This window comes from Rutidosis leptorrhynchoides, chromosome 4 (genome assembly GCF_046630445.1).
Source record: "Rutidosis leptorrhynchoides isolate AG116_Rl617_1_P2 chromosome 4, CSIRO_AGI_Rlap_v1, whole genome shotgun sequence".
Lineage (NCBI taxonomy): Eukaryota > Viridiplantae > Streptophyta > Magnoliopsida > Asterales > Asteraceae > Rutidosis > Rutidosis leptorrhynchoides.
This window is the reverse complement of record NC_092336.1, coordinates 41,455,437-41,480,538: the sequence shown is the minus strand read 5'-3', so window position 1 is coordinate 41,480,538 and position 25,102 is coordinate 41,455,437. Positions and strand designations below refer to the sequence as shown.

At 34.6% G+C, this 25,102-nt stretch overlaps 3 protein-coding genes across 3 annotated transcripts; 1 reads left to right on the top strand and 2 right to left on the bottom strand.

The window, feature by feature from the left end:
- The first annotated feature begins 518 nt into the window (after positions 1–518).
- On the top strand, positions 519–2,307 carry LOC139840580 (UPF0481 protein At3g47200-like). The gene is made up of 2 exons (XM_071830840.1): positions 519–1,127; positions 1,585–2,307. The coding sequence occupies exons 1-2, from the start codon at positions 519–521 to the stop codon at positions 2,305–2,307; spliced, it is 1,332 nt and encodes a 443-aa protein (XP_071686941.1).
- Positions 2,308–2,370: 63 nt separating this feature from the next.
- On the bottom strand, positions 2,371–11,151 carry LOC139843253 (protein SHORT ROOT IN SALT MEDIUM 1-like). Its single transcript, XM_071833322.1, has 21 exons — positions 11,029–11,151; positions 10,704–10,804; positions 9,486–9,614; positions 8,787–9,050; positions 8,205–8,299; positions 7,403–7,969; positions 7,270–7,312; positions 6,635–6,727; positions 6,498–6,553; positions 6,274–6,391; positions 5,895–6,106; positions 5,750–5,813; positions 5,484–5,657; positions 5,289–5,322; positions 4,124–5,205; positions 3,920–3,994; positions 3,732–3,806; positions 3,101–3,640; positions 2,972–3,013; positions 2,818–2,880; positions 2,371–2,721 (listed from the first exon to the last, which is right to left on the bottom strand). Exons 2-21 carry the CDS (start codon positions 10,791–10,793, stop codon positions 2,635–2,637), a joined length of 3,903 nt encoding a protein of 1,300 aa, XP_071689423.1. The 5' UTR covers positions 10,794–10,804; positions 11,029–11,151; the 3' UTR covers positions 2,371–2,634.
- Positions 11,152–11,443: 292 nt separating this feature from the next.
- On the bottom strand, positions 11,444–14,672 carry LOC139840579 (uncharacterized). The gene is made up of 3 exons (XM_071830839.1): positions 14,462–14,672; positions 13,249–14,358; positions 11,444–13,188 (listed from the first exon to the last, which is right to left on the bottom strand). Exons 1-3 carry the CDS (start codon positions 14,670–14,672, stop codon positions 11,444–11,446), a joined length of 3,066 nt encoding a protein of 1,021 aa, XP_071686940.1.
- Between the last annotated feature and the right edge of the window lie 10,430 nt (positions 14,673–25,102).

The window sequence follows — 25,102 nt, the reverse complement described above, 5'->3', positions numbered from 1 at the left end:
AACAAAGAACGATTCTAAAACATGATTCATACCAAAAGTTTTAAAATTAAATTATTGCTTTAACAAATTCATTTATTCATTTATTTTATTTAAAAATTTAAAAAAGAGTGTATAATAGAAGCTAAGGTACAAAAGCTTGTAGGTTAGGCATTAAGACATATTCCTAAACCAATACGCAGTATTTTAAACATACCTTTTCCTTCCTACGAAGGCTAGAACACCATCCCTTTGAATCCCATATAAAGCAATTTATAAAAAATTAAAAACATCAATTAAATAATAGGAAAATGTAAGGAAAAAAATCTTTCTCCACATGTAGCTCACATATATATGATTATATATTATGCATATTCTTACTTGCTACATGAGCTAGTTACCAACTGGGACTAAACAACTAAATGGAGATCAAGTATTTTTTCCATGCATGATCATCAATAAATATATACACGATTTTAATTTGTATTCAAAATAAAAAGACAAATTACATCCCCAACTTTGCATTTGTGCACAAACAACAAATGAGAGAAAATGAGTGGGTGATGAATGTGAATCAAGAACTAAAAAACATGGGCGATTCGTCATCTGAAATGGAGCAATGGAAGAAACGATCAATTTATCGCGTACCCTCTTGTGTAACCGATCTCAACAAAAAAGCATACAAGCCACAATCAGTCTCATTCGGTCCATACCATTATGGCGAATCGAATTTAGAATCCATGGAAGAAAATAAACACCGAGCGCTCCTTCATTTTCTCAAAAGATACAAAAAGCCTTTCGAATGCTATGTCGATGCTGTAATGGAGATAGTTGAGGATCTTAAACACGCATACACTTCACTAGAGCAAAAGTGGCATCTAGACACGATTGGTTTCACGAAAATGATGATTTTGGATGGTTGTTTTATGCTTGAAATATTGCGTGTAGCGACTAGTCAAGATGGAGATATTGATAATCCCGATGATGAGGTTATTGATGATTATGCACCGAATGATCCAGTTTTTAGCAAACATGGAAAGCTTTATATCATGCCTTACGTCAAACGCGATATGCTCATGCTTGAAAACCAGTTGCCAATGCTGCTTTTGAATACACTCGTCGTTGATTCAAAAGACGGAGACCCTAACCAGGTATATTTCGATATGTCCTAAATTTATTCTCCACTTTCAATTTCAACCAGAGGCGGGGACAAGGGGGGACGTAGGGGTGCTCAGCCTCCCCCAAGACCCAAATAAAGCTCAAATCTTAGTTGTATTTTATGGCCAAATAATTATAAGTCTCTCTCAATGACCAAGTCTCAAATGTATTATTATGTCCAAATAGTTGTAAATTAGTTGGCCCATTTGGTCAAGACTCATATAATTTACAAGCAGTCCATTGTCACTTTTTAAATTAGTTTGTAAATTATAAATATAATATGTGTTTATCGAGTAAGCCACCCTCATCTCTCAATTCTGGCTTCGCCTCTGATTTCAACCAAGCATGAAAAAGTTTGTTAGTCAACATTAACTTTTACTACTAGTTAAAAGAGTGAACATTAGACTTATTCAAAACTGTGTTTAGACGTTTTACTTCATCTATATGCAGCACGATGAAGAATTAGTAAACCGAATGATGCAAAGATTCTTCTTCCCGTACACTCGGATCACAAAAATGGGACGATGCTTGCACCCATTGGATGTGTATCGAAGGGGTCTGCTATGGGAGAATCCACACCACAAGAAGAAAATTGTTGCAAAATCATACCACCGATTAGTCATTGAAGAAGGTGACGAGATAGTCAGATCAGCCACCGAACTATACGAAGCAGGAATCAGATTCAAGAAAAGCAAAACAAGAAGCTTAAAAGGTATAGGTTTTGAAAGCGGGGTCCTCAAGCTTCCTCCGATCTTGGTGGATGATGCAACTGAGTCGTTATATTTGAACCTGATAGCGTTTGAAAGACTCCACGTTGGTGCAGGCAACGAGGTGACGTCATACATATTCTTCATGGATAATATTATCGATAACGCAAAAGATGTTAGCCTTCTGCATTCGCAAGGTATAATCCAAAATGCTATCGGGAGCGATAAGGCTGTGGCCAAATTGTTTAATTCGCTATCGAAAGATATCACGTTGGATCCAGATAGCGCACTAGACGTTGTGCATAAACAGGTTCATAATTACTGCAGTAAACCATGGAACGAATGGCGCGCAAATCTCATACACACATATTTTAGGAGCCCATGGGCGATCTTATCGGTTCTTGCAGCAGTTTTGTTATTTGCACTCACTATTGTTCAAACTATCTACACTGTTTTCCCTAAGTAGCATGATTTCATTACTCAAAATCAGTAATGAAATGGAGTTACCTGTGAAAAACATCTTCACATTCGAATATAGCCTTCGTGATTGTGTTACAAATGCTTATAAAGATCTTATTGTTGCTCAACAATGTCAATGACCACACATTTGAACTAGATTCCGCTTACAATACAGATTGACAAAGACAAAAATAGTTAAAACAAACATAAAGGTACCAAATCCAATTAAAACACGTCGCTTTCTAAAACCGTCTTCATCAAAATAAAAAACAATCATAAAGCTACCAAATCCTCTTCATAACGAATGAACCAAGATCTACTAAACTTTATGAATTCAGATGTCCATCCTCACCAGTTTATTGTATAAAATGCGGTCATCCCTACCGGTGTTGCTTTCTAGAAGTGCACTTTGAACGAGATCCTGACAAATATAAAACATTCAACAAAAGTGTCAAGTTTTATCAGTGTAAAAATCATAATTGCGACTTCTTTTTCTTTAGCAAAAGAAAAAAATTACCTTGACGTCCCTGTGTGACAAGAAATTACCCAAATTGTGGATGATTAACCGCATATCTTCAACCTAAAAAGTAACAGAATCATTATTACTTAAACTTAGCCCAACCATGAACATGCAAAAGTTGGAGCTGAAATAATGATTCAATTCAACTTACCCTGATATAACCAACTCGATTTCGGTCAAAAAACCTGAAAGCCTGTTTCAAAGTAGAATCTAGATAATTACAAAGCGGAATACCTATTATCGAAAGACTACAACACCAAGATATACAAAGATAACAAACCTGCAAAAGCTCCTTGTCAACGTTCTCTTTCTTTTTTGTTTCCACCTTTTTCTTTTTCTTTTCCTTTTCCTTTTCCTCTGCATCTTCCAACTTAATATCTTTCACAGTTTCTTTAGCCTTCTTTTCATCATTTGCATCAGTTTTTGACTCGATATTCTGATTCTCTGTGTTACTTTCGGGGTTTGCATCCGTCATCTCTTCATCTTCTTCAACCTCTTCTTCAACCTCTTCTTCAACCTCTTCTTCAACTTCTTCTTCTTCATCTTCTTCAGGCTCTTCTTCATCATCTTCTTCCATATCCTCACCTGCAGATTTCGTGTTTTCTTTGTTCTCAGTAACCGTATTTTCTACCTTTGTATCAGCCTTTTCATCATTTGGTTGGGCATCTTCAACTGTTTCAGTTTTAACAGGCTTGCTCTCCACTTTGGAATCATCGGTTTTCGCACGCTTAGCAGGTGTTTTCACTTTTTCCTTCTTGGAACTTTCCTCCAACTGTCTCTTCTTTTGGTTTCTTTTTGTCACGAACTTGATTCGCAATTTCTGCAATATATAAAAATGAGATTAAAAACAATATAAATAAGGATCTAAAAAATGCATGTTTAATTGGTACTTTGTGCTGATTTAGACCAACCTGGAGGAACGTTAAAATCCGAGAACCCATTTGAAACTGAAGCATTTCATAAAACGTTTCAGCAAACAAAGATAACTGCCATAAAAGAAAGATGGAAGAAAAAATATTAGTTAACGGATACACAGTCAAGCAGTTATTTTATGAAAAAAAATGACAATACTGATAAAAGAGACGCATAAACAAGAGACCTCGAACGTTGATTCTTCAGTATCATTATCATCATAAGCCAAGAGAGAATCCAATGAAAGTGACAACGAACGCAACTGTCACATTAACAATACAACAATTGCATGATGTTAATTGTTAACACATATGTAAAAAAAGAAAGAAAAAAACCACCTCATTAAAACCATCATTATCATTATAAAAGAAAAAAAAATTGGATGACTTACTTTAGAGTCCTTGGTATCTTTCGTTTGAAGAATCAACCCAGGATGCCGAGGAATCTCCTCGATCTTTTTCTTATCTTTATCCTCCTTGCCCTTCACTTCAGTTTTACCGTCCTTTACTGTTTTCACTTTTACCTCCTTCGATTTCTCACCATCTTTTGATTTTTCATTTTTAACAATCTTTTTATTGGATGAAGAACCACCTTCTACATTACCTTTATTCTCTTCTTTTACACTAATCTTTTCAACTTTAACTTTAGTCTCATTTTCATCAGCATCTTTCTTTTGGTCAGTCACCACACTTGGTTCAGTTGACTTTGAGTCTGGTTCATTGACTTCTAATTTAACTTCACTTTCCTCCTGTTTTCCTACTTCTGCAGTTTGCTCTCCGATAGCCGCCACTCCTCCGCCATCTGCCGCCTTATCAGCATTGTTACCATTCTTAGCTACAATCTTTCTCTTCATAACCCTTTTGATTATCTTCTTCTTGACAGTTATCTTCCCACTTGCACTCTGCGGCTTAGTTTCAGAACCATCTTGTTCCTTAACTGGTGTCACCTCAGATTGTGTCGCTTCATCTTCTTTCTTAATAGCCTTCTTAACAGCAACCTTTTTCGCCACTTTCTTCTTTATAACTGGCTTAGCAGTCGAAACCGTATTCCCAATTGGTTCTTCAATCTGACCAGCAACCTCGGACACCTTTGTAGAATCTAATGCATCACTTTGTTCAGCCGTCTTTTCTGGCTTATCTTCTTCAACGTTGACTTTCGTAGAATCTAATTTATCACCTTCTTCAGCCACCTTTTCTTGTTTATCCTTTGCAACTACCTTCTTTTTCACAATCTTTTTTATAATTTTCTTTTTTCCAGTACCGGTTTTCTGACCAGCCACAACATCTACCTGATCCTTTTTACTAGAATTATCGTTTCCATCTTTCTTCTCTGTTGCTGCATTGCTTTTAGATACCTCTTTGCCAGATTCCTTGACTTTTTCTGTTGACTTATCGTTGACTTTTGATGCTGACCCAGATGATCCAGCTGCTTTCTTTCTCGGTTTCAAATCTTTGGTTTTAACAGGTTCCTTACCTGAACATAAAATAAAGTATGTCATAAAAGCACAAACGCACAATTTGTTATAATTCCATAAGTATGACCATATAGCTTCCTACCTTTCGAGCTTTCCTTATTCTTTTCTCGAGATGCCTATACAAAGCAAAACAAATAAAATAAAAATATATCTTCTTAGTATACAATAACAAATTGTTTATTTTCATTTACAGTGATAATGATGTTGATTCATTTCTACATTAATATTCACATCCGATTCTAAGTGAATGTTTAAAAAAAAAGGATTAAAAATCTACCTCTCGTTTAAGAGCTAGCAGACGTTCGCGTTCAGCAACAGCTTTCTTGTGGGCCAGCCACTGATCCTTCCATGCATCTAATGAAGGTAAGCAATTTGACAAATCGGGTAGATAGAGAACAGTCGCCTCCTTATGGCTAAACAATCCATTTTTCCCAACTCTATCATAATGAATCTACAAACATAACAATAAATTATTTAAGATATAAAGCTATATAAGCAACATACAAGTTATTATTTATTTTATCGATAAAAAGTGATTATTACCTCAAGGAAAGGATTCCAGCGTTGGCAGCTTTTCAAATCAAGTTCTGTCAGGTCTTTGGCATGCCTAAACAGCATAAAATAAAACAACCATTTAATAACAAGAAAATATGTAAAGAAAATTAAATCTTTTAAGTTAAAAGCAAACCTCAGAGCGGTCTGAACGAGAGTTGACTTGTCAACTGCAGGATCATTGCCATCAGAAGCTTCCCACGAGCCTCCTATCGCTATTAAAGAGTTACCATTCTTAAGACAAGCAAACCTAAGCATATTGCAAAAATGGGGGATTCGATCCTCATAATCTCTTTCGGATGATAGCTCCTCCAAAGCATTCTTGCTAAGCCCACTCATTAGTATCATCTGACTCATAAAAAAATAAATTACATTAGATATTACATTACCAAATCTTATCAAAATCTGTTCAATTTTAAGCAGTTCAATCATAGCAACTCTCTTTAAACATTTTGTTCCCTAGAAACCTAACATTTAGGGTCATTAATTAGTTCAAGCAACACTTTTTAATATACCTTTGCATTCCACCGAGTATTCCCATGTTCTGATTTAACAGGATCAACAACCATTGCTTCAGTGGATGCATCTTTATGCTGTGTTTCTGGATCAGCTTGAACAAAATCATGCTCAAAACTGTTTAATGATAACAACAATTGGTTAACTTTTTAATCCTAGAAAAGTCAAATTTCTAATAATTTTGTTGGGAAGCTAATAATGTCAAACATGACTCGTGCCAAACCTGACAGGAACCGTCAAAGGAATTTTAAGGTCGTCTTTTGACCAATTAACAATCACCTGCAGCACATCACCACTCAAGTTATTAAAATCATAGAAAAGAAATTAACATTAAGTAGTTAATTCAGAAGCCTAACATACCTTGGAACATTCTGGAGAAGTAAATAGCCTAGGATACCTCTTATCAATAGACAAATAGTCCCTCTCTACATCTAATAAGCTGGATGAATAAACCTGCAAAGATGGAAATTGAAAATATCAGGAATTTAAGAACGTGAATCTTGATATCCTGCATAGATACAAAAACGATTAGCAGCAAGGCAGAACAGTTCAATCAAGGCGTAGTTCTTATCAGAGCTCAAGTCAACAACCCAAATATGAAGATGGCCCAGACTACAATAGCCAAAAAAATCCACCAAAAATCACTTAGATCAACAGAAGATCAAGATCTGAACGCACATAAGAGTTTTTTAATTTAGGGTGTGAGAGCGAAAGGAATCTAAGTGGTTCTGAAAAAAAAAATGGGTTACAAAAGTATACCATAAAGTGTACGAAACATTAAGACAGAGTAAAACAAGAAACGGGACTTGGGGTTTTTTTTTACAGAGGGTGTGAGAGCAAAAAGAATCAAAGGTTATTGGGTTACAAAAGAATACCATAAAGTGTAACAGGAATGGGTGCAAAAGGGGACATGCAAACCAAGAAAGAAAGAAAAGTTGACAAAAGAAGAGAAGATTAAAATCATTGAATGACATGGATCATATGTTCCTTTTTACCTTGCAGATATAATCTCGTTTTTCTTTCACGAGCGATCGACGCCTTCATCATATAACAGAACACAACGTTAGTCAATGAGGGCTGCAAAAGACGGTATCAGGTATTCAAATAAAATTAAGCAACAAAATCCACCTAGGCAAATCTCGTGTCAATGATACAGCCTTTGTTGATGATCCACCTCGGTCCCTAGAAACCCTCGGTGGGGTCCGTTCACGTCTAACTTCAACAACCCGTTTCGACTCCCTATCTCTATCTTTTTCGCGGGCCCGTTCCCGTTCCCTCTTACGTTCTCTTTCTCTTTCTCGTTCCCGTTCCCTTTCCCGTTCTTTTTCTCTATCACGCAAAAGTTCCCTACGATGATCTCGTTCACGATCTTCGTCCCGTTGTTTGCGATCATAAGCAGCACGTGCAAGATAATCTGACTCGAGAGGTATACCACGAAGACCCTTTCCAGAACCGTAGTCCCTGCCAGGTGGCAGGCTAACTCCATAACCAGGATTATTTGCAGAAGTATGAGTATACAAAAGATCATCCAACTCTCTACGTGGGGCCGCCCCTAATATTGATGGAGCGTGTTGTGCACGATGTGATAGACCACTTAACATTGACAACGCGTTCGGATCAGTATCAAGTCTCCCATTATAAGGCAAAAGTTCTTGACCAACATGAGCCGCCCGAGCTGCTAGATAATCAGCTTGTCTGCCATAAATGTTTTGCTACTTAGTGCTTCAAGAAATATATCAGATTATTTATATTTATCTTCAACTGTTACGTCTTTAAAAGTGGTGGTCGTGTAATAAGCACAACAAAAGAGGGACATAAATGGAAATATAACTCGCAACAAAAAACAATGACCGTGGTATTAGTTTCCACAAAGATGTGTAAACGAAAAACAATGTGATTTAACTTAAAATAATAAGTCTGTACAGGTTACCTAGAACTTCCTTCGATAGGAGATTGGAGTGCCTGAGCAAGTGCCAGTTCTTTGCGAAGCGTTGATGCAGCATCCAATCGATCATATAAATCCGCCTGTTCCGAAAAAAAAGTAGGCTCAAAACCATAAATATCAGAGAGCAAATAAACAAGCTTTCTTAGAACAAATAATAATACATTGTGGTACAATATAAAACAAAAGGTAGAAGTTGCTATTTAAACCCATTTACATACGAATAGCTTAACTGAAATCATAATTAACAGGAATGGAACACATCAAATAACTTAGCAGAAAATATAACACACTAAATGGTCGAACAGGTTTACAATTGCCCCCAAAGTCTACTCCAGTGCCTATGACAACTTGTTCTATTCAAAAATTTAAATTGATATTGTGATATATGTCTTTGTAATTATTTGTAATATGGCTCTAAGTATTTGTAGGACATGATAGTGTTTAGTGCTTTGATCCAGTCATTTATGACCGGCAGTAGACACAATTAATGCCTTTTGACCCATCACCCACCCGCCCATCTTGCCACCTGTAATACATAGCAACCGTCTTTAGAAAATAATGAGCAACCTGATGATGATGACCATAAGCAACTGAATCAGCAAACCTAGAACTTGGTTCATTCTGCGAATCTCGAACACTATAAGCACCAGGCCGTTCCACATACTGTCGTCTATCCCCAGCTGAGTAATCAGCCTCCCCTTTTTGATACTTTTGGCTAACTGCTGAATAATCATCAGCTGCATACTTTGGTGAATCTTGGATGGATGAACCATATCCACTTCGACCTTCCAAAGCAGATGATCCAGTTCCTTTGGAGCTTGCACCAGCAGCCTGCAGATGTATACATTAATTTTACATGAAACTATGTTTGGTGAATCCGTTGTATTTGGTTCACTGGTTAAGAATCACTACACATTCCCTTTATTAGTAGGGTAGATCGGGAAAGGGCGAGATTATTTAAAAAAGTAGTTTTTTGACAGGTTTGGGCATTGCTATTATAACTTAGAAAACTTTGAGGGGGAAAAAAAATGGGGCTTAACAAACGATTAAAAAATTGAACAGAAAATAAACTTTACATGGGTATACATCCTATAATATAATTTCCAGACCTATCAAACAGACACATGGAATGGGTATCATTGTCATTCCATAATTCCTAAACTCGTGATACAAAGATCCCCATAATATAGATATATGAGAAACTTATCAACTAACTATAATACCATATGAAAAATTAAGTTAACAGCAAGTCAAATGTTTATTAACCTGCAGTGCACCCGACCCATACACAGAGCTATATTGACCACCATAATGAGCTCCAGCAGACGGATGAGCAGCTAACATGGCTGCATGCCGTGAAGAGATGGACAGCTGAGAGGCCCCACCATCAGGCTGCTTCAACCAAACAAATGTGAAGTCAGAAGTAGAAATCAAGTTAATATTGAAAAATACATGTTTCACCAAATAAAACGAATCAGAGACTGAAATACCTCATTTTACACACGTGCCTAAAAGATAGACTGGCAACAAGTACATAAAGCATTAATATGTGTTCTTAAGTTTCTTCAAAAACTTATTTATTGGGCTTTATTATCTCACCACTATACTTAACATTTTACTCCCTATCGTAGACACTGCAAGTTTTACTTTTGACGTCGAAGTTCAAAGTTAATCAAAACATTATTAGATCACCGAAATCTGAATGGTAAGGTGAATGCATTAAACTCAAACCCCACGACGCCAAGTTAAAGAAGCCTATTGCCTATTTGTTCCCAGAATAAATATATGAACTTTTGGCATTGCAACTCTTATGATTTAAGACTGCTTCTATCGTCTTCCATTTCTTATGTTTTTCATACAGAATTTTGCAAACTTAACATTCACTAAAAAAATCTAATAGTATTTAATGGAAATCATATAAACGCCACTATATAGACCTCCATTTTAATGCTGTTGTTTAAAATATCTTTTAAAAGTGTTCAATGTCAATAAGTTACTACATCTTTGTAATTCATATTTAAATAGCAACATTTGTTTGTAAAATCTTGTGACTTATTTTTTTTCGTAATCTTAACTCTTATGCAAAAGGCTATTACTTGTTTTAAGATGAACCGACTGAGCAAGTATCACAAAAAACTATTTTAGCTATTAATTTTCAGATAATCAATGGCTGTTTGTACTTGAAAGTGTATAGCTTTCATTGTAAATGAGAGTTTTATAAAATTGCATTATATCAGTCAAGAAAATACACAGTAGTGGTTTGGCCAATAAATCATGCATTTTTAACCAATAATGTCAACTTTGTAAGCTTGTCTATTAATATGATTCAAATTTTGTGATTTAAATATATTAAAGATGTTCTTACATGATGCTTACCTTATCTATAGGTATATGTGCCAGTTTATAAACCCTAAGAGTACTCATGAAAGAATTGAAAATTCAGTCTCTTTGTTCCATCAATATTGCTTAAAATAAAAGGCTTACATTTTGACCATAAGAAGATTGACCAGAGTAACCTTGCTGTTGTTGTTGTTGCGTTCCATAAGCAGTATTATTACCTCTTGAAGGATACATCCTGAAGAAACCTAAAATTAAAAGATAAAACCCTAAGCAAAATTAAACACATCTAAATTTATTTTACGAAAACCAATCATTCAAATAATTATTCATCACTTCAATCGCTGATGGTTTCAATTTCAAGATTTGAAATTGCAATTGATCAAAGTACAATCGATTTTAAGTTTGTGTTTCAAAACAGCATTAAATAAATTGTGAATTTTCATATAGATAGGGAGCGAAATTACGTTACCAGGTGAAAACACCGGCGACGGCGAAAACTTTGCCGCTTGCAGAACTGATGAATTGAAGGTAGTTGACGAAAAAATCAAGTTAGATGTTTGTTGTGTGTGAATTGGGAAAAATTGAAGCCCTACCCTATATTAAACGGGTATTTGAAACTTGGCCCGAATAGAATTAGGTTTAAACTCATCATTTAAATTCTAAATTGGCCCGAATATAATTGGGCCTGTTCGTATTTATCGATTTATTGGTTATTGATGATTGACAGTTGAATTTCATGTGTTTTTTTTTTTTTTCGGCGAAGAAGAACATTTTATAAATAACAAAGCTCTTTCATCAAAATGATGAAAAGAACAAGTACAAAGTAATACAGGCGAACGACCAATCTGTTAACAAACTAATAACAAGCCTATTACAAAAGACTATCAACTTGAATGACACAAAAGCCCGGGATTGATATCCCATACATAAGATTGATGAGCATAACACAACTTGAACGAAGTAGCCCACAAAAAGACTTTGAGCTTGATTTGACGAACGATGGAAGCCCAACAAGTGTAGTTCCCGTTAAAAATAAAGTCATTTCTTGTCAACCATATTGCCCAAATAGTCGCCGGACCTATTAATCTCCAAAAATTTTTATCACCAATACCCATACCATTATACCAATCGGCCGAAAAACTCAAAATGGAACCCGGAATAATCCATCTAATATTCCACCACTGAAAAAGGGCGGACCAAACTTTGAACGTCCACGGGCAATGAAGAAGAAGATGTTCAATTGTTTCTATCTCGGTTTCGCACCAAACACAAAGAGTTGAGTGATTTTGTGGAAGTATATGCCTTCGAATGAGAACATCTCTAACCGGAATACTTTTTTTACAAGCTAGCCAATGGAAAATTGAAACTTTTGAAGGGACTCGATTATTCCAAATTAATTTCCTCCAATTTGTACCTTGTGAGTTATCGGAAACCACCATGATTCTAATTGCCTCGGCCACACTAAATTCTCCGGAAGTCGACGGATTCCAAATCACGGAGTCCTCAACAGAATCATTCAACTTGAATGAAGATAACAGACCCTTTAATTCTGCCTCATAAATGCTATCGAATTCGATTAATGGACCATAAAGATTAAGGTTCCATGAAAATTGGACAGTGTCTACATTAAAGGGCCATCTAAACTGTCTCACGTTTCCATTTTGAAATGAGCAAATTCTAAAAAGATTAGGAAAACGTACCCGTAGAGAAAAATGCCCGACCCAATGATCGTTCCAAAAGGAAATTTGTAATCCGTCTCCTAATTTCCAACTCCACGTATTGTCTCCAATAACATGAGCCATACTATCTTCATGGTGTAACTTTAACAAATCTTTCCAAATGGAGGAGGTTTTAGAGGTTGAAATCATGGAAACATTATGCATTAATTTACCAGAGAATGAACTACCAAAAGAGGTGCAAACTAAAGCTTGCCAAACATGTTTTTTGTTGGAGTTCATTTTTGACCACCATTTTGCTAAAAGAGCAAAGTTCTTGGAACGAAGGGGTGTGATACCCAAACCACCCATATCAACCGGCAAGCAAACCGATTGCCATTTAACGAGAGATGGTTTCGATTTTAAGCAATCACCACCCCAAAGGAAATTCCTCCGAAATCTTTCAAGTTGAATAATGACCGAAGAGGGAGCTTTATATATAGCCATGAAATGAAGGGGTAAACTTGAGAGTACCGCTTTAACCATAACAAGACGTCCTCCAAAAGAAAGACATCTACCTTTCCACCCGGCTAACTTGCGTTTGAATTTTTTAATAACCGGATCCCACATAGCTATTCGACCACTATTAAACCCAATAGGAACACCCAAATATTCTAACGGGAAATCGCCTATTTCACACCCGAAAGTGTTGGCAAAGTGTCTCAAGTCGGATCTTGAAACGTGAATACCATAAATCATAGTCTTTGAATGATTTATTTTAAGACCCGAGACTTGAGAAAATAAAGCAAGAATCTCTTTCAGGCGATTCAATTCTTGTAATGAAGGATGTGCGAAAAGAATTGTATCGTCCGCAAATTGTGAGTGGTTTACCTTATTATTATTTGCGATGTTAAAACCTTGAAGAGCACCGGTACTTAAATCGTTAGAAAGTAATTTACTTAATACTACCGCCACTAGAATAAAAAGGAAGGAAGACAAAGGATCGCCTTGTCATATTCCTCGAAACATAATACCTTCTTTTGATGGAGAACCGTTTAAAAGTACCGAGAAATTAATTCCAGAAATACAACATTTGATCCAAGAAATGAACCGATTAACAAAACCCATCGGAGATAGAACTTCTAATAAAAACTCGTGAGAGATGCTATCATATGCCTTAGAAAAATCTAATTTGATCATTAACAGTGGACACTTTGTTTTCTTAGCTAGATTGGCTACCTCACTAACAAACATAACCCCATCTAATAAGGCCCTTGACGGAACAAACCCATGTTGATTTTCACTCACAATACATGAAACCACAAACTTCAAACGATTCGCTAAGACCTTTGCAATGATCTTATACGGTGCATTAATAAGGCTAATAGGACGCATTTGCTCAATCTTCTTGGACAAGTTGGATTTGGGTATTAAAACTATGAAAGAAGAATTGAAACCTTTTGGAAATGACGGATTCGAAAAAAATTGAGAAAACATTTGCACAACTTCGTCCTCTAAGAAATACCAAGCCTTTTTAAAAAAGGATAATGAAAACCCGTCTGGACCGGGGGTTTTATTACCATCGAACTCATTAATAACATTGAAGATTTCATCAGCATCAAATTGGGCCTCCACTGTACGGGCCTGCTGGGCTGAAATTTTGCTCAGATTGATTGTGTCCCAGTTTAAAATAGTGGGCCTGTTATTGGCTGTAACAGAGAACATTTGTTTGAAGAATTGCAAAGCACGATCCTTAACAATGGAAGGATCTTCCACCCAAATATTATCAATTGACATTCCGGCAATGAAGGATGATTGTTGTTTAATACGGGACACGAGATGAAAGAACTTTGTGTTTTTGTCCCCGAGTTTTAACCATTTAACTCGAGAGTGAAGACGTTTTTTCGATTCTTCATGAGTTAAAATTTGTTTTTTGCGTTTTTTGCAATCAAATAAAATAACTCGTTCGAAATCATTAAGGTCGCGTGATTGATAAATACATTTGATTCTTCTTATCTCGTTCTCACAATCTAACAAATCTTTCTTTGAGATAACGACCTCATTAGCCTTCCAGTCCCTTAAAAGGGCTTTAAGACTACGAAATTTCTTTTGTAAAATAAAAGCCGCCCACCCTTCAAAAGACACTGAATCCCAATGTTGTTTGCACATATCAACAAAGCCATGTTGACTCAACCATAGGTTATTGAAACGAAAGGGTTTTGGACCCCAATCTTGCATTTTTTTTACCCCAAATGATAGGCCTATGATCTGATAACTTAGGAGCCCCAGCTAACAAAATGGAGTCCGGAAAAAGTTGCATCCATGGCCCATTAACCAAAACTCTATCAATACGTGACATCTTACCATCCGGACCTTTCCAAGTAAACTCCTCATTACAAATAATTTGATCAATCATATTAGAGGAGTTAATGAAGTCGTTGAAATTTGAAATGGCCATATGATCAATAACCTCTCGGAATCTTTCATCCGAATTACATACCGAGTTAAAATATCCCAGGAAACATAAAGGACCCGACCATTGATTAGCGATAGAAGATAATTGCTTCCAAACAAACAACTTATCGTGTTCACTTTGAGGGGTATATACATTAATAATAAGGATAATTCTTTGGTTAGAAGTATACCTTAAAAGAGTGGCAATCCAAAATCTATTACTCCAATGATCCAACAAGGAAAAACAATCCTCCCGCCATATTGAAAGGAGACCTCCCGATCGTCCGGATGAACTTACTTAATCCTCTTGAAACATAGAATGTTTCCATATAGAGTTCAAAATGGGTTGTGAGACTTTTTTAACCATGGTTTCTTGAATTGCTAGGAATTGAACTTGGAAGTGGTTTACCATTGAACCCGCCATACGACCTTTGTCAATGTTCCCGAGGCCGCGGGTGTTCCACGAGGCTAACCTCATGGCTTTGACAATTTGGATGGCAACTCCTCCGCCGTCGTTTTCCCCATAAAAATGCCAAAAATTTTGAGTTCTTCTTTGTACGAAGTTTTTGGAGCCACTGATTTGTGATTATCGTGTGGCTGCACAGTTGAACTCGTGCCCTGATCAACACTGTTACTTCTAATTTCACTTACAGTATCAAAAATTGGAGATTTAAATAATGAACCTTCATTTTCTACATGGGTCTCACTAGCACCTGCTTTTTTTGACACATAATTGGTGATCTTACTGTTTTCTTTGGAAAGTTTAATTTCCACACCTCTCTTTCGAATTGCATCACAGAAAGTTTGACATTTATTATCAACACTTGATTTGTTAGTTTGTACTTTGATTGGAGAAACTGAGTTTGTGTTTGTATTTGAAGCAATCTGAGAATTGACAAAGGTGTTCTTTTTTGATTGGTTAAGTTTCAAGGTGTTAGGAGAGAGGATTGGGAATTCTTTTTCATTGTAGTCAAACACTGTTTTGGGAATAGAATCAGTCCCTTGGGCACCACCAATACCGGAATTTAAATTTAAATCCATATTACCAAGGTTGGGAAAAGCAGAAATGGTAATGGAAGTACCTTTCTTTTTGAACTTGTGGGTAGAAAGTGCTTTTTGGGCCTTTTCTAATGAAAGGTGTAAGTCTACAGCTTTGTCCTTTTTAACACTTTTTGCAGCAGGCGTGTTCACCACATCACATGCTTCATTGATACAACAGTCCTCATCAACGGCTATAGCCTCATTGACTTTTGTGTTTTCAAAATTATTGTCATCATCACGGTTATTACGTATTGGAGAAGAGATCATTTCAGGCGTAGGGCTGCCGGTATCATATACCTGTTGAACTTAATCTTCCTTTTTAATGGAAGAAGATATTGGACACCCATTGCACTCAATAAGAGAGTTGTACTCCTGAATAACCTCATCTGATACGGCTTCAATAGTTACCCTTTCGTTAAATTCTTGGACCCATACCTTACACGATTCTGTATTCGTAAGATTAACCGTGACATATTGGTTTATAGGTGCCGGATCTTTAACCTCAACAATACAGAATAAGGACTCGCCGTGTTTCAAGTTTGTGGAATTAGGGTCAACCCATATAACATCACTAAACGTCCCTGTTATCAAATTTAATGAATCAATAGACGAGCATTCAAAAGGGCAGCCCTTGATTTCCAGTCGAGTAAACCTGGAGTATTTGAGGAGACGTTGATCCATTGGTTGGACTTTTAAGAACTCCAATTTGTTTATAGTTGGACCCATTATCATACGATTGAAGCTTTCCGCATCTTTGCACTCTACAATGTAACCAAACACGCCCCAAGTGCAAACTGAAACAATTGAAATATTTCTACTTCTTAGCCATTTAAAGAGTTTAACAGCTTTCATTGGCACCTTGTCAATAATTAATGCGGATCTCTTTAAACGGTCCTGGACATCTTCATTAACAGTAAGAATAATGTCCTGTTTATGAAGCCTTTTACAGTTGTTGGACTTCATCTCCATGGATTCTTTAATAAACATCTCCAATTTAGCGAACCCCACATTAATCCTTCTACCATTCAGGGTTTTTCCATTCATAACCGAAACCGCTTTTGTAGCCGTATTAACATTATTGAACTTTGCAAAAGCGTAACTTCTGCCATGTTTCCAAGAAATACCTTGAATAATACCAAAAGATTGAAAGGCGTTTTTGATAGTGGTTGGATTTGAAAATTTCGAAATTCCACCAATAAAGATGGTAGATTTCTTAGTGAAGGAGGGTTTTTGGGTGGAAAAGGGTTATTGATTTTTGAAGAATTGAGATTGAAAATTGGGGTAAACTGGGATACAGTTTGGGAAAGTGGGTTGGAAGTTTTGAGAATAAACCATGGTTACCGTTGAATTTCATGTGTAGATGAAATACTCCGTAAATTTTTAAGGCTAAATATATGTATTCAAGGATCAAGTAATCGGTAACCTGTATAATATCTTTGATCTTTAATAAATCTATAATGTATTTTTGTATTTAATTAATCTAGGTAAATATAGTATAATGTTTGATGAGTTAATATAAATAACAAAAACCATCACACTAACCTACTAGTTATGATAGGTACGGTGTCGATCACATGTTATGAACTAAACTATTGTTCATGTGTGATGTAGTAAACGGTTTTAAAAATAGTTTGGTTTGACTGAGAGGGTGTTTAGATAGGATTTGAATGAATGTGATTTAGGTTTTTAAGATACAAATAATTAGTTAATAGTTTTGGTAAACAAATTTGAAAATCATTTTTTTACGTTATGAGATGATGAAAATGCATTTACTATGAAGTAAGCTATTAACTTGTGAGCATAGCCAACGGTTCTTTCATGTACTTTGTGTCATGGGATAAGGAGAGGTCATGGGTTCGATCCTTATGGATGACATGATTTTATTTAAAAACAATTGAACACCAATAATGGTGGTATATATTGACCCTATAAGGAGGTTTTACCGGATTCGTTTATGGGCATCTACCCAGGAACACTGCCCGAATGGATGTGTTCCCGGGTACCGTCAATCGGGTTTGGGTTTCCGCCCGAACATGTGTGATACATGCAAATGATGAGGGTCATTGAAATCAATGATCTTATACTGATGCCAAAAAATCGTCGTTTAAAAAAAAGTAAGCTATTGATTGCCGCAGCAAAAACATGATATTGAATTAACTTGTTTGGTCATGCAAATTGCAGCCCTACTAAAACGACTCGTCCATATTACTATAAACATGATACGTTATTCATTGGTCCCATAGCGAGGTATTTGACCTCTATATGATACGTTTTAGAAAATATTGCATTCGTTTCATAAAAAGCACACTATTATTATACATAATGCTTGTTTTAAACAATTGGGCGATTATTTAAGTAATAATCCCCATAATACATCGATTTTCAAATACTACACACGTGACATAACAGTCAAATATAATACATGACAAAGGTTTTATTGAATGCAACACTTTATTTAATTAAAAGCATGAGACTCCATGCACAGCTTGCTCAGATAATGCAACAGCGGACGACTTCCTTAAGGACCTGAGAATAAACATGCTTAAACAGTCAACACAAAGGTTGGTGAGATATATAGGTTTAGTATCGATATAAATATAGACCACAAGATTTCATAGTTATAAATATATGTACACTCACAAGTGTATAAAAGTATTATATAAGTTGTTGAGCGCTTCGGTAACCATACTTAACCATTAATGTAGCATATTCCCTTTATTATGAAATCTCCCTACACTGTACGAAGTGTAGTAAAAACGAAGTACTATGCAACCGTTTACGATACTAGAGCGACTAGTCCGGTTGGGGTTGTCAAACCCGATAGATCTATCAATAGGATTCGCACTTACATGTTCTTACAACATGTAAATATTAGTTACCAAGCTATTAGGGAAGATATGCAATGTGGTACAACTCAACGTAGAATATATTTTAAGTACTTGTGTCCTTGGCGTAAAATATAAAATGCATGTATTCTCATCCCAAAATATTTTTAGAGTTTAAAAATGGGACTATATACTCACGGTAGTAAAAGTATATTAATAATAAGTTTTCAACTTATGAAAAATATGGCCGTCGTTCTTGAATTCACGAACCTGTAACAAATATATATTTATATCAAAATGTAATACAACTATTATTCATATCATATCTTCGATCACATGTGATTATTTAAGTTCATATTTTCAATCACGTGTGATTGTTTAAGTTTATATTTTCAATCACGTGTGATTGTTTAAGTTGTCAAGTTAGCAGTCCAACGTTAGTAGTCCACAATTAGTAATCCATAGTTAGTAGTCCACAGTTAGTAGTCCACAATTAGTAGTACATACTATACACGTGTTGTATAAGACTCAATCATGACCCACAATAACGCTATTGTAGTTACATGTATTGTGTATGTGGTGTCTTTTGATTTATCCGGCATATTGTGTAACCATGACATGTTAGAATACATGTATAATACAAGAAAAGTTAGCTAGGATATGGTTAGTATAGATTTTAATGAATTAATCCCGTAATCAAATTATCCATTTCTAACCAATATTGTTTTGCCCATAAATTCTTCGTTATAAATCCGTTTTGAGTTAATCAAATTGCTATGGATTCATAACGAACTATAATTTGTGAAACTAAACTGAAACAGTGGTGGTTTATAGTCGAAGTTACAAGTTATAATCCATATTTGTAAGAGGTAGTCATTTTCGTCGAAAGAACGACATCTTGATGACCATTTTGAAAAACATACTTCCATTTTGAGTTTAACCATGATTTTTGGATATAGTATCATGTTCATATGAAATATCATTTTCCCAGAAGAACAACTTTTAAATCAAATATTATGATAGTTTTTAATTATCCAACCCAAAACAGCCCCCGGTTTTACTATGACGGCGTATGTCCGATTTTAAGGTGTTCTTCGTGTTTCCAAGTTTTAACTCATTAAGTTAGTATATCATATAGATATAAAATATGTGTTAAGTTGTTTTTAAAAGTCAAGTTAGAAGGATTAACTTTGTTTGCTAACAAGTTTAGAATTAACTAAACTATGTTCTAGTTTATAAACTCTTATATAGATAGCTATAGACATATAAATTGAACAAGAGTTGAAGTAGAGTTTTTACCTCAAGTTTAGAATGTAAAATTGCTGGAAAGAAGTAGTAGAACAAAACTTGAGATAGTTCTTGCAAGTGTGTGTGAAAATTAGAAGTAAAATTTAGAAAATGAATGTGTAAAAATGAGTTAGAAATGGTGCTTATTTATAGGCTTGAAAATCTGGTTTTTAGTGAAAATATCTAAGATAAGTTAAAATGTATTAAGTCATGGATGACATATTAAATTGATTAGGTCATGGATGACATATTACACAAATAATTGCAGATTTCTATTGGTATATACCAATAGTAAATACTTCTAGAAGCTGTGTATAATACAGGTAAATATACCGTATGAATGCGAGTAGAATTCTTGAAGAAATTGAACGAAAATATGAGTGTAGCTATCCTTTATATGTATTGGTATATTATAAAGTGTATTTAACACTTGTAAGGATGTATTTACACTCGTAATACTTTATATGTAAATACATTTTAACATAAGTTAATTACGTCGTTTAAATAGTAACATATATATTGTTCAAAAACTCTTTAAATTAGTAGTATGAAAAAATATATATAATACTTTGTTAATATACTTAATGAGATATTTAATTATCATATTTTCAAGTTAAATCTCTCTCTCTCTCTCTCTCTCTATATATATATATATATATATATATATATATATATATATATATATATATATATATATATATATATATATATATATATATATATATATATATATATGTATGTATGTATGCACACATATATATATAATTAATACAAGTTATGACGTTTGTGAATTGTAAGAATAAAAGGATGGTCAAGCGTTTATATAAATTTGGTGATGTAGCGTGAGGGTACGAAATAGTATTATTTTTACTAGGAAATACTACAAAATATGACACAAGTTTTACACAAATTATTTATTTATCGAGTGGATATACCTAAACCTTGCTACAACAATTATAGGCAGTGTACCTAATCGTAGAGTAGTGTAGTTTTTAGTAAGTCCGGTTCGTTCCACAGGGAGCTGGTGAAGTTAACGCTATATTATTAAGTTTATTTGTAAAAATATATATATAAATAAGTAGTAGTATTATTATAAAATGGGGGTTTTACCGTTTAATGACCGGTTTGTCGATTTTAAGCGTAAAAATAAATGACAAAAATTAAAGTGCGTAAAATAAATTGCGATAAATAAAATGACAGAAAATAAAATTGCGAGTAATAAAATGACAGTAAATAAAGATACGATGAGAAATATAATAAAAGAATTATGCTTATTTAAACTTCCGTAATCATGATGTTTGACGTGTTGATTTTAATTTATTACCATGGGTTAATTGTCCTTTGTCCTGGTTTATTTGATACGTCTATCTGGTTTTTGTCCATAATAGTCCATCGGTCATAAATATAAAGTGCGAGTATCCTCGTCAAATTACCCTTATACCCGAAGTCAAATATTCCAACTGATTAAGGATTTAAACTGTGACGCAGTTATCACTTCTGTCAACAATTACATCAGTTATCACTGTATGTAATCCACCCCTGTTTTAATTAGTTTATGAATATTAATTCATCCACTTGATCAGAATGAATAATCAATTACCCAACCCAATTGATTAATTAAATGATTATAACAGATTCCATATGAACATCACTAAATAAGACAACCATAATCATTATTAATTATTAGGTTAATTAATTTGAAGATAGGTTCGACAGACTCCAATGAGTTGTCACTCAATTAGACAATACCCCCCATCTATTAATAGTCAATAGTTCAATTTCCACAAGTGTCGGTCTTTTGTCCAAACCCCAATTATGGTACAAAGCCCAATTACCCAATTTTTAGTAATTAGCCCAACATCATGAGTACTTCATTTTAAATAAGCATAATAACGACTTAGCTACGAGACATTAATGTAAAAAGGTTGAACATAACTTACAATGATTAAAAATAGCGTAGCGTTACACGGACAGAATTTCGACTTACACACTCAAACGATCTCTATCATAAATCTTATTATTATCATAATTTAAAATTAAAATTAAGATTATTGTTATATCTGATTACATTAACATTATGATAGAGAATTATAAATATAGATATTGATATTTGATAGATAGAAAAATAAGAAAAAGATAGAAGAAGAAAAAAAAAGATCGGAAAAAGTCTCTTCCTCTCCATCGTAATACATCGTTCCTTTTATAGGAAAATTAGAATTCAAATTTTCATTTACGACCCCTGAACTATGCTCAATTAACAACTTTTTATTATTTAATATTATTCTTATTATGAATTATTTAAATATTATATTTTATTCTTGTGCATAGTTGACTCGTAATTTTTACACCGTTGCGTCGAGCGCTGAAAGTTGGTTCATGCCTCGGTTCCGGATTTTCGAACGTCCTTTCGTACAATTTTATATCTTGTACTTTGTGTTTTGTAACTTGTACTCTTGTCATTTTTAGACGTTCTTCATCAATAAATTGAACCTTTTGAATTGTATCTTGTACATTTGAGCTTTTTGGACGTTTTGGTCTTTCAAATCTTCGTTTTTGTCTTTAAATCTTCATTTTCGAGCGATTTGCGTCTTTCGTCTTCGCACTTATTTATTTAACTATTACAACTAAAAATAAGGAAATTACATTTAAAAACTTTACATATTGGAACGATATTGCTACTAAATATATGTTCATTTGGAGCACTATCAAATATCCCCACACTTGAGCGTTGCTTGTCCTCAAGCAATACAGAACTTGAAATAAAAACATACATGAATTACTTTTTTATTCATCACATTTTGTACATCAGTGATTTTGATATAGCGGTATAAACAATGACAGTAATGATGGTTAAAGGTGGGTGTGTCATCCACAGTTGCCTCGGGTTTAGGTCAACGACACTTGCAATCAAATAGCCGATTTACTTTCGGTTTCCAAAGCAAAGTGCACATTTGAAAGGCGGTTTACAGTCCCACATGACTATAAAAATTTAGATCCTTTAAGGAAATTGGATCTTTATGAAAACATTTGATCTTTTGAAGATTCAAGCTAGATTTTACCCTAGATAAGTTTTCTGATTTGATCCACCATTGGTGTTGCAAAATATATTTGTGGATCAATATTTTGGCTAAAAACATTTAGGTTTGTGTAATCCACTGCTATCCCGGTATCGGAAAGCACACATCCAGTTTACGTGTTCCGTATATTACCTTTCGGCAAACTACCGTCCGGTTGTAAAGGAAAGCGATGAACAAGAAACTGTTAAGGCAATGTCCCGTGACATGCATTTGATTATGGTCTTTTAACGTGTCGGATGCTAGAACTATCCTTGGTAGGAGCGATAGTAAAGATCATCCTATGATTTTTCGGTCTGGCACAAGGTCCTGTCTCCGACCATGCTATGCAACCACCGTTCTTACGGTTGACACCCGATTTGGTTCAGGTGACCTAATGAATTCCAGGTGAATTCCTAGGATTTTACGTTCAATGGTAATGAACGCATTGAAAATGGGTTTTCAGAAAACAAATCGGTTTGTATTTTTGATCAAAATATTTTCTCGTTCAAGCTCGAGTTTAGATATCATTGAATTCCATGAGTTTGAATTCTCAATCTTTAAGGTCAATCTCAAGGATTGAGTAATATCAGTCTTAAAAGCTGATTTTTAATCTTTAAGGAGATTATCCTTTCTGGGGATCTGATTCATTAGTCTTATCAAGCTAATTTGCACGGTGCCTCCCCATTGTACGAGATAAATCCTTCTCATGGTTAGGATAAATCTGACCACTTGGCGACCCTGTTTGATGCTGAGGTCCGTGGATTTCCTGCTGATTTTAGAGATGACTTTTCTAGATTTTTCGTCAACCTACAGCTGGTCTGGACGACAACTTCATGACCTAAATCAAGAAGCGCGTGTCTTTTTCGGAAGACTTTACTTCCTTCAAATGATGGAATTGATTCATCGTGTAGATCCATCTTTCTTTCAAATGTATTACAGTAAACCGGGTAAAACTGATTAGTATCGTCCAAAGCAAAAGTACCTGCAATAATCTTGTACAAAAATATGTGATATTTGTTTTAAATTGAATAACTTGGTACATTCTTCCCACACTTAGTTTCTTTCTTTGCCTTTTTATTTTCTTTTATTTCATTTTAAATGAATTCAAGCATTTTAGGGTGTTTCTCAATTTATGTCCTTTCCGAGGTAACGATAATTTCGGTATTATCACCTAGTTTTCACCGTTCATAAATATGTATAAACATGATTTTAAATTCATTTAGTTGAAAATTTTTCAAATTTTCACAAAATTTGGCAAATAAACTAAGTGCAAACCCGAGAGAATTTATAACCCTTCCCCACACTTGAGATCATGCAATGCCCTCATTTGCATGAAATCAGACTATAATTATAAATTCATGAGGGTGATTAGTGTAGAAAAGTGATTAAAAATACCGAGTTTGCAAACATATTGTTATTTCACATTTGATATTTTGCTTCTTGTCGTCAAAATCAGTAGCTATTGCTGAACTTAATGTTAGTCTTTGAAAGTGCTTTGTTCTACCCTGTTTTGTACATAATATAAAATACAAACATATATATACATATTTTTGAAGTTGGGTATATTACCCCACGTTCAAAAATTTATAAAGTCTAATATCTTTTTGGCATACTTTAGATCAATAAAATTAAAAATAATGATAACAAAATTTGCCGTCCCACCCTCGGGTAAAGCAATTTCGGCTTAATGACCTAGTCTTCAACTCACGACGAGTTTAGAAATCATTTTTTAAACTTAATGAATTAAAGTAAATTTTGTTTTTAAAATCACACAAAACTTAAAAGCATATTAATTTCATATAAAACCTAAAAAAAACAAAAATTCAGAATGGGGGGAGAAAACTAGTTCTTTAGTGTCTGCTAGCGGAAAAGACCAATCGAATTCCATTCTCGGAACTACACGAGAACAGAACAACTAACTACAAACAGCATTTTCTTTTTAGAATATTTGAATCTCCTCACACTTAGGTAGATGTGGTGTCGAAATTGTGATTAACTTCATCGTTAATTTCTCTTGGTCCATAATCAACTTGCATATCCGTGACTTTTTCTTTAAGCCATTGGTCGGATTCCTGTGTAATATCCACAATTTCAACTAGTTTCTCCTTTTCTTTAGGTGATAGATTGGATACTAACCGGTTACATAACTTAAAGTTCCCCTTGGTTCTAGCATCGCGAATCCGTTTAATAAGTTTCTTCATTGAACTATTAATAACGGGATTATT